This window comes from Momordica charantia, assembly GCF_013281855.1.
Source record: "Momordica charantia cultivar OHB3-1 chromosome 5 unlocalized genomic scaffold, Mcharantia_2.0 BLBB01000005.1, whole genome shotgun sequence".
Taxonomy (NCBI): Eukaryota; Viridiplantae; Streptophyta; class Magnoliopsida; order Cucurbitales; family Cucurbitaceae; genus Momordica; species Momordica charantia.
In genome coordinates, this window is record NW_028275163.1 from 4,863,245 (window position 1) to 4,873,416 (window position 10,172).

The 10,172-nt window shown below is 31.8% G+C and overlaps 2 protein-coding genes across 2 annotated transcripts; one reads left to right on the forward strand and one right to left on the reverse strand.

Annotated features, from left to right (window-relative positions):
• The first annotated feature begins 2,407 nt into the window (after nt 1–2,407).
• LOC111009149 (vitellogenin-like protein) lies at nt 2,408–3,993 on the forward strand. The gene has a single exon (XM_022282111.2). It carries the CDS (start codon nt 2,608–2,610, stop codon nt 3,754–3,756), a length of 1,149 nt encoding a protein of 382 aa, XP_022137803.1. The 5' UTR covers nt 2,408–2,607; the 3' UTR covers nt 3,757–3,993.
• Nucleotides 3,994–5,787: 1,794 nt separating this feature from the next.
• SWEET17 (Nodulin MtN3 family protein) lies at nt 5,788–9,477 on the reverse strand. Its single transcript, XM_088124168.1, has 6 exons — nt 9,267–9,477; nt 9,139–9,175; nt 8,836–9,046; nt 8,576–8,737; nt 7,017–7,136; nt 5,788–6,106 (listed from the first exon to the last, which is right to left on the reverse strand). The coding sequence occupies exons 1-6, from the start codon at nt 9,298–9,300 to the stop codon at nt 5,933–5,935; spliced, it is 738 nt and encodes a 245-aa protein (XP_087980294.1). The 5' UTR covers nt 9,301–9,477; the 3' UTR covers nt 5,788–5,932.
• Nucleotides 9,478–10,172: the final 695 nt, after the last annotated feature.

Consider the following 10,172-nt stretch of genomic DNA (forward strand, 5'->3'; position numbering starts at 1 on the left):
GATCGAAAATTTGAACCTCTAGTTTTCTATCGTGTGTGTTGAATATAATACTGGGTAAATAAAAGATAAAAAGTTTGATGTCTGTGTCATTGTTTATTTTGTTTACCTAATCAAATATGTGTATGCATCGACGTTTGCATGAAATCAAAACCAATCATGTTATTGTATGTTTTGGAGTGATTTTAGCATCTTCAAAATTACTTCCATTTACATTGATCATGTTTGTCAAATTAAAAATTTGATTTAAGAAAGTTTAAAATAACTTTAAATTGATCGACAAAATATCATTTCCAAACACGTCCTAAATACTTTTTTTTAATCATAGATCACTTTCAACTACTTTTACAATTTCCAAAATTGTCCATTTTTGCTTATCTTATAAAAACATTATGAAAATTTTATTGGGGGTAGAGAAGTACTTGTTAACTTTTAGTTTACTCGTACAGAAGTGAAAAGTACGAGTATCTAAATATTGTAGGATTAAAAAAATTTAGTAAGCTCTTTTTTTTTTTCTCGTACAACAAAATAAGAAATATGAAAGTCCAAAGACCAAATATGATTTAAATATTTTATTGATCATGTAATAAAACTTTACCTTACCCCATTAACCACTACATTAAAATTTTAGAAAACATATTTAACTTATGTTTTTATTAAATAATTTAAGAAAACATATAATAATTTGGGTGGTTTAAGTATTAAATAATAATTAGTATGAAAACCCAAGCCATGAAAATTGAATTTTAAGTATTATTATTATTATTTTGTGGGTATTAAATTGAATGAATTGAAGGGATCCAAAACCTGTCATGTCTCCTTTTCCAACAATTATATATATGTTATCCAAGACATACTTATGTCTTTTTTTGAATTTCCTATCTTTTTTTTTTTCAATATTATGTTTAAATATGTCTATGGGATTTCTTTTGGCTTATATTGTATATCTCAACAGATTTGATGTGCCATGTTTTTATTTATTTTTTCCATTAAATTTTATTTCTCATGTGTTATCAAATATATGTATAGATGATATACTTCTTAATCAAAACACAATGACCACATAGTTTGTAAAATCAATAAAAGCAAACTATTTATATCCACAATTAATTAAATTAACTAAATGACAAAAGATTAGACAAATCATATCATACAGGAATCGTTGATGTTATTTAAACCTTTATGGAACAGTAATAACATTAATTTTTATAAATCAATATGAATTATCTAAGATCTTTATTAAATAAAAATTTAAAAGAAATTAATGTAAAGTTCACTAGTATATGAAATAATACAAAAAATCAGTATAAGGAATTTTTTTTTTTTTTTTTTGAAGAAAAACTCAGAATTAGGTTCAGACCATAAAAATATGGAAATCATTGAGAGTTTTAGAAAATGTCTAACATACTTGTATTTTAGCCAATATAAAGTCTAAATTTTCAGTGAACTTTACATTAATTCTTCATTTAATAAAAATCAATCTTAGACTATTCAAAATGTCAACATCTAGTTTAAACCATAAAAATATATAAATTATTATTTTTTTAATACAACAAGGTATAGAGTGAGATTCGAACTTACGATCCAGATACGTAGTTTAACAAGTCAAGCTAAACTTAAAGTTAACAAAATAGAGTTTGCATTAATTTTTATAGCATGTGAAACCTACCCATTTAAAAAGAATTAAAAAAAGGTAATTAAATCATTTTAAAACTTTAGAAATTAAATAAACACCACACCACGGGTATTTGGATAGTAACTTTGTATTATAAGATCGAAATTACAAGTTTGATATCCAAATTTTTAAGATCATATCTAATAAATCTATAAATTTAGTTTTCAATAGTTTCTTAAACTTTTATGCTTGTTTCCAATATGTCTATAGACTTAAAAAATGTCTATTAGGTCATCAAACTTTAAATTTTATGTCTAATAAATTTCTTAATTTTACATAATTTACAATAAATCAATAACTTATTAAATCCCAAATTAAAAGATCTAAAAACACACCCTTCAACTTTTATGGTAGATGGACCTCAAAATCTTGAATGATTTCAAATTTGGACAAATTTCAAATTAATTCATATGTTTGTTATACCGGAATTCAATAGTGTTTTTATGTAAAAAAATTTCATAAACAAAATCATGGGGTTTTCCAGAATTTCATAGAATTTAAAAATAAATTACTTTGTTAACTGTGTCATATTTTAATTTTTAAATAATAAATTTAGACTAAAAGGTTAAAATAAATAAAAAAATTTATTGTCAAAACGAGCGATAATTCACATCATCTCAATCCAATAAGATGTAAATTCGCACATCCACCCCTACCTCAAATAAAAGAAATAAAACTTTTTATTTTAATTCTATTTTCAGCTAAGAGAGGTATTGGAGATTTATTAATAAATAAAAGGGTTGGAGTTTGGATTGGGGGAGGAAACCAAAACACTGTCTTCTTCTTCCTCTGCTCTCCATTCTTCTGTCTCCGTTTCCTTTCCATTAGGGTTTTTTTTCCTCCTCATTTTGTCGCATTACTTCAATTTCTCCTCCATTTTCCCCCAACCACGAATTCACGTTTTCGTCCCTTCTCTCTCTCTGCGATTCACGGCGATGGTGGAAGAACTGAAGGCGGACGGCGGCGGAGCCCTGGACGACGACATTGACGACGGCATGAGGTGCGCTTACCATCCCTACCGGAGCAGCCATGGCGGGATCTGTGCTTTATGTCTTCAAGAGAAGCTCGGGAGATTGGTTTCTTCGTCTTCTCCGGTTCCTCTTCGAGCTTCCTCTTCCTCTTCTTCCTCCTCGTCTTTCAGATCTGATTTCGCCGCCGCCGCGGCCTCTGCGGCTTCGTCGGCCAAATTTGGGGCCGCCGATGGAGCCGGCTGCCACGATCGTCACGCGGCGCGGAATCGAATCCCTTTTCTGTTGAATAAGAAGAAGAAGAAGCCGGAGGTTGGTTTCCGGCGGAGTAAATCGACTGCGACTCCCGGGAGAGGGAAATTTCTTGATCCATACGACGGCGGGGATTTTATTCCCAAAAACAGGGGATGGATTTGGTCTCTGTTTGATCTTTCTAAATCCTCCAGGAAAATCGATCACAGTTTGCGGGAGAGTTCGAAGATCGCGTCTCTACCGACCGCCGCGATCGCCGTGAAGCAGAAGGAGAAGTACGCGGAAACGGCCAGAGACTCTGCCGGTGCGGCGGAGGACGACGGCGCCGACGACAGTCCGACCAGCAGTCAAGCCACTGCCTCCGTCTCGTCGTTTGAAAGGAAGGTGTCGAGATCCAGATCCGTCGGGTGCGGCAGCCGGAGTTTCTCCGGCGACTTCTTCGAGAGAATCTCCACCGGCTTCGGCGACTGTACTCTACGGAGAGTGGAATCTCACAGAGAAGGCAAACCCAAACTAACCACCGCCGTCTCCGCCGCCGTGCACGGCGGCGACGATGAATGCTTGAAAGAGCGGGTGAAATGCGGCGGGATATTCGGCGGGTTCATGATCCAGACATCGTCGTCTTCGTCTTCCGGCTCTTCATCGTACTGGGTATCATCATCCTCCGGCGAAGAGGGGAGATTTCCGGCGGCGGCGTACGTGCAGGGGCGGAGCAAGAACAGAGGGTGGACATTTGCCAGTCCGATGAGGGCGTTCGTGAAGCCGCCGTTTTCTTCCTCAGAGGGAAAGAGAGAAACATCCGAAAAGAATTCGTCAACTCCAAGTTTGGACGCCATTCCTTCATTGCTGGCTGTAAGAATCTGAACACAAATTTAAAAATTTTACAGTTTCAAAAAATGAAACTGAGAATTAAGATGGCACTGCTTTTAATTAAATGTTAATGAGAAACAGATATGAAATGGATTATTATTAATTTTTTTTTTGTGGTTTAATTTGTCAGTGGTTATTGTAAATCATGTTAGAGGAGGAGGGTGGTGAGTCAAACCTTTTCAAGTGTTGCTTTGTTTGTGTATTCGAATATTATGGAGTCATTGACTGGTATGACCGGTGGTCGGGTTATTTTTATTATTTTCTTTCTCGTGTACTAAATATCTGCAAAATAATTTTTTTGGTCATCAATCGATAACATGGATTTATTTTCAATTTAGAGTTATTATCGTCAATAAATTTTATTTCTGTAATTTTCCAACACCTTATGTTTTCAAATTTCATTATATGAAAAGGAGGAATATTCTAAATTTAATTTTTTACGCTAGAGTTAATTTTAACATAGTAAACCCATTGACAATATTATAAATGCAAGTTAAATACAGTTTCAATGTGGCACATTTTATCTATACTCTCTAGGTTTTAGGTAGTATCTCATGGATACTATTCGAGTTGTTACGGTGTCTTTGATTTTTATTTTGAAACTTCTACTAAATAGTACAAAACAAATATGTATTTATAAAAATATCAATGTAATTTTTTGTTAAATTTTAAACCTAATGTTATATATTTAAATGCATATTAGCTTTTGTCTTTAGAGCCGATATTTGATTTTGTGGTAACATTCAAGTACTTTTTTTGGATCTTAGCATTTATGGAGTTTTCTTTTTTGATAATTAGTTGGTTAAATTTAATATCATCCGACAACTGATGATATGAGATTATGATAGCTCACTAATTGATGAACATATTTCTAAATTATTATTTATATAGTATAATTTCGATCTATATCTTGTGTTTAGTTGGCTGGTTAGAAATACTATTTGTTAATTTGTTAAAAGTTGATTATAAAAATGAGAAATTAGTTAGTTTAGTGTTGTAAGTTGTAATAATAGAATGCTAGTAATAGCTAGATTCTCATGGTCACGTGCATCACATGTGCCACTGTATTGAAGAGAGAGGATCTCGAGGAGCTATTGGGCCGGGCCTTGCTATGGACTATTATATATATCATCGCTTAATATTCAAAATAGTATTATACAATTGTGGTATAATTTGTTGTAGGTCGGATATTTGAGAGATGTTATTTGAGAGTGGCTGAATCCGAAAATAGTTTAATAGTGCAATTGTTGAACTAAGAAAAGAGAAGTATATTTTTTATTCGTATGAATATGAAATATAATTGTTGTTGTGAATGATGATGCCAAATTTTAGATGCAAAAGTATATTATCATCGTCGAAGTAGACTACAAGACAACAATATTGAGCGATCAAGTTGGTTTGCTAACACTAGTGTTTCTTTTTTCTTTAGTTTGAATTCATCAAACATTCTCAAATTGATGTTTAACCAGATGTACACCAATGAGAAGTGAGGAGAGAGACTCTTATTAGATGAGAATTTTGTTTTTGCAAAATATTAGATAAGAATTAATATATCTTGAATAAAAATCAAATCATATATGTTTTAACTTTTTCACGAGAGTGTTGTTTAGCTCACAATTTAAATTAGTCCCAACTTATGAAAATCAAGTTTAAATATAATAATCTAGAACTAACATAGGTTAATTTATAATTTTAAAAAATTAAGATATAGTCTCAAATTTTAAACTCCAAATTACAACGATATATCACTAGCCAAATATTATTCGTTCGACGCTTTGAGATATATTTTAAAAAGTTAAGATGTAGACTGCCATCATTTAAACTATTGCTGTCGCGTCGGCGGAATTTACATGTAAGAGTACTAACTTCCGGTAGTAGAACGAAATTCATGAAAATGGATGCCAAGATGATCACCAGTTGAACAATCTTTCTGTTCACAGCCTCTGCATTGTAGAATTCTTCTAGACAATTTTTACTCTTTGTTTAGTTTCATTCAAACAATTTAATAGTCATTTATTTAATAAGTAAATATAAATAATAATTACTTTCAATATCACTACAAGTACAATATATATCGACAAACAAACTCTAAATTTTTGGAAATTCACCTATTAATTCCATGAAGATTAATAATAAGCCTGTATGTAAAAACACATGCACACATTGGAAATTAGGTTTGTTGTGGGTCTGAAGTTGAAGAAGAAATGATGAGAGGTTGGGTTAGGCAATCTTTTTCAGAAGATGTGGTAGAGCTCTTCAATGGCAACAATGGCTTCGCATTTCTGTAAATTCCATACAGCAACAGCTCCGCCAATCCCAACCCTAATCCCATTCCATTTGGAACCTGCACCCGTTATAGCATAAGTAATTCTCAATTTTATCCTAATGTTACAAAATTTCTCGATCGATTAGGTCTTTTCTTACACGAATAAAAAGATCGATGTATTACTAACTTATTGTTTTATTTTATATATTTCGATGCGTGAATGTGTCGACCCAAAACTCGCCTAGTTAACAAGATATAATCTTTATCTTAACTGCATGGAAAGCTCATTTCTTCTAAATGGCATGAATACGTTAAACAAAATAAAAATTTAATGGTTATTAACAAAATTTAGTACATTAAAGATAAATTTGAGAATTTTAAAATATTAAAGATAAATTAGGAGGGAAAAAATTGGAAACTTTTAATTTTTTGGAAACAAAGCTCTTTAATTAAGGTATCACAATCAAACTTTTTGTTTTTTGGTACAATAACATGTGTGATTAAGAATAAGAATTCAAACTCACTTATTTTTTAGCCATTCTCAAATTGACTATCACAGTTCACGATCGCTAAAAAAATAATTATGAAGAAGAATAGTAAACAGGGATAAATAATATTAAGGGCCTTTTTGTTAACATTCCCGCTCCTCTTTTCTTATTCCAATTTTATTAAGAAATCTAAGTATTTTGCCATTAATTTTATTTCTTGTTGTATGTAAATTTTGGAAATAACCAAAAAGAAATTTCTTTTTCCTTGTTCCCATTTCCAATTTGTTCCAAATCATTGAAAAAAATTTGTTTCATAATTATGTTGGAACCCATGCCATTTATTTTTTTTTTTATAAAAAATGAATAAATAGAATCAGGTTACCAAAGTATTGAGTGGTTTCTTAAAAAAAAAAAAAAAAGTGTTATATTACATTATAACTAAGAAAAGAAGATGATTTAATTAATCATATGATTATTTAATAATGTTGAAGAGAACTTACCGCAAGAAACCAGTCGTGCTGGAGAAAGGCATAGAAAGTCCAAATTCCTCCGTTTATGAAAAAGAAAAGAGAGAGCATGAAAGGCATGTACTCCACGCTCCTACTCCTCACCACCGTTTTCTGCAAATTAAATTAATTTTTAAACAAAAAAAATAATCACTGGGCTAAGCCCAATTCCCCAGCCCATGATCCAAAACCTCAATTCAATTCTCATCACTCCAAAACAAATTTCACCTGTCATAAATTTAATATGTATTTTATTTTCTTCAAATATGATGTAGCCGAGACTTGCATGATGTATTTACATCATATTTGAGTTAGAATTTAATTTGAATTATGTTATTTTTAAAATTTTTTAAAAACTTTCTACTATATTTAAAAATATAAATTTATTTTATGCTATTTATATAAATACCTCAACATTCTATCTCATGGCTGCCTCTCTGATGTTTAATCTAAATTATTATTAATCAATTTTGGTTTTCTTGTTACTGTTGGAAAATCAAACAAAACATTAGAGAAAAAAAAAAAAAAAGACGCAATGATTTCTTTCCAATATAAAGGATGGGACTTCGGGCCCCGCCTTTAACAGGTCCATTAACAGTACTTTTCAATTATTAGAAGATTTTCAGCCTTACATTATGACATGATATATATTTTGATAATGTATTTTATTGTTTTTCAGGTGTGTTCAGTACAGTAAAAAAATTTCTGCGATTGTGTAAAAAATAAATAAAATATAATAATAAAAACTAAAGCAATTTGGGTTTTGGTATAATTTATGTTTAGGTGGTAGGTTCATGACCAATAATTATGAATGCATAAAGAATATAAATATATCGTTTTTTTTTTCTTTTTAAATAAATAATTGTCAACTTTTTAATAACAGTAAATAGTAAAGTACATAGCAAAAACATTATTCCGTTAATGCTTTAAATGGTTGAATTTTATGTAATGCACTTGTAGACAATTTTATATGGTTCAATAAAATGAAAATTATCTCTCACTCACATTGTACTAAAAAAATAATAAATAAATAAATAAAACCAAAATTAACCCATTCAGCTAAGTATAAGAAGATAAATACTTTTTCTCCTAAAAATTAGTGCACAGTTATAAAGTTGGTTTTATAAACTTCGATTTATACCGTTGATGAAACCAACAATTTTATAGACCAAAATAAGCAAGTTCTGCTACCAAATATAAACTCATCTTAATCCAAATTCATAGAGGCAAAATTATTAAAATTTAGAAATTTTTTTCACTTCTATTCTTTTTGCTTTAAACCATCTCTCGTAGTTATTACCTTTGTACTCCAAAACAGTAGAATTAGACCGACAAATTTAAAAAAATTAGATATATTTTACTTTATTTCTATCACATATTTGCTCCTATACCTACTCTCTGTCCATATTTGTGAACTTGTAAAGACTTAAAAGCCAAAAATACCAATATCAAAAAATTCAAAACGAATCACCAATCAGAGAGGGAGAGATGAGAGCAGAAGCTTTAGTCTGGTAAAAGCCAGACAGTTCCCAGTAGCAAGGACGTTACGTTACCATGACAGAGAGCGGCGAGGCGTACATGATGATGTTGAGGCCTGCGCACACAAACCCTAGGGCTCCGATTCGCGTTTCCTCTCCCAACGCCGCTTGACTCACCACGATCGCCGTCGTCAAGAATCCGATATCCAAAATCCCTACCAGAATCCCCGTCTTCGTCTGCAAAAATCAACGCACCTCGATCGTCACTGGCGATCCATATCCATCGCCGATCGATCCATCAATCAGTCAACTAATCTCTCAATTTTGCAACTCACCTTCATTGGCGGCGGTGCGTAGATTAGGAAAACGGCGAGGAAGAACGACTGGACCACGACGCCGAAGGAATTCACGGTGGCGACCAGATACGCGCCTGGCTTTACAATGCCGTAGTAAGTCCATAGGGAGGAGCTCAGCCATGTGCACACGTAAGGAAAACTATCGAACTCCTCCGTCGATTTCCTCCTCAAGATCCGCCGGAATGTAGCGCTGGTAACATTTTGGAATTCGTGTTTAGAAAACTCCAAATCGCTCGCTGTGAACGAGATAAATCGAAATCTAGAGAGGATCGGAGAACTTACGCCGGAGAGAGGAACATGAGGACGGAAATGACGTTGCCTGCACGACTTCAACAAGAAGAAGCTCCATGATCAGATTCAGAGATGGCGAAGAGAGAGAGAATAGAGAGAGAGTGGAAGAGAAGGCCGACCTATTACGCCGACGAAGAAGCTGAGTTCCGCCATGGCTGCCTGGAGAGGAGAAGCTCGGAGTTTCAGGTGAGAACGATAAGCCCTTTCTTTAATATGGTTGGGCTTTCCATTCGCCGTACGCTTTAAGTTTTAAACACGTGCGAGGATTATTTCGTCTTTCCGCCATTAAAATTGTTATTAATTTTTAGAAATATTCTATCAATTTCCAATCTCCACTCCCACGTAGTTTTGTATTAAAAAAATATATATATTAATAAGCTAAACCAAATTTCATCCATATAATTGCTGAGATATTTATTAAACTTATGCCTATTATGATATAATTCCAATTGTGTTTTTTTAATAAATAAATCTAAAATGAGATATAATTAAAAATTTTAAAGCATTGAAAGCAATGTGAAATCAAATTCTTATTACAGGAGTATTTTATTATGATTAAAACTTTTTATATTGTTATTTTGAAATTTGACCCGTAGAATAAAGATACATGTGGACATATCATGATAAATAATAGAAGGTATGAAACATTATAAACATTATATATTTATTTATTTTATATTATTTATGTTAATATGTATATATATATATATATATATATATATATATTTTAAATATTTTACTAAATTTTGATATTTATTAAGTGAGTCAATATTACATTGTTTTCAATTTTAGAATATCATTGCAATTATAGAGGTGAGGTTTTCAACTCTATGACTTTGAGAATGTGACAAATATTCAATAATTATTGACCATTATAGTTATAATTAATATAAAATTAGAAGTGTTGCGCCATTTTATAATTATAGCGTGGATCGTGGATATGCTAATTGATATACTTCATGTATTTAAGACTTTCAAGAAAAGGAACCATCTCGAACTAATTTATTTGAAATTTGACTTTAAAT

What these genes read in the sequence shown, in the direction of transcription:
- LOC111009149 (XM_022282111.2), top strand. Translation starts at nt 2,608, where the DNA reads ATGGTGGAAGAACTGAAGGCGGACGGCGGCGGAGCCCTGGACGACGAC.
- SWEET17 (XM_088124168.1), bottom strand. Translation starts at nt 9,300, where the DNA reads ATGGCGGAACTCAGCTTCTTCGTCGGCGTAATAG. An exon ending in CTTCTTCGTCGGCGTAATAG is followed by an intron (nt 9,176 to 9,266) that starts GTCGGCCTTCTC and finishes GAAGTCGTGCAG; the next exon opens with GCAACGTCATTTCCGTCCTC. An exon ending in CTCATGTTCCTCTCTCCGGC is followed by an intron (nt 9,047 to 9,138) that starts GTAAGTTCTCCG and finishes AAATGTTACCAG; the next exon opens with CGCTACATTCCGGCGGATCT.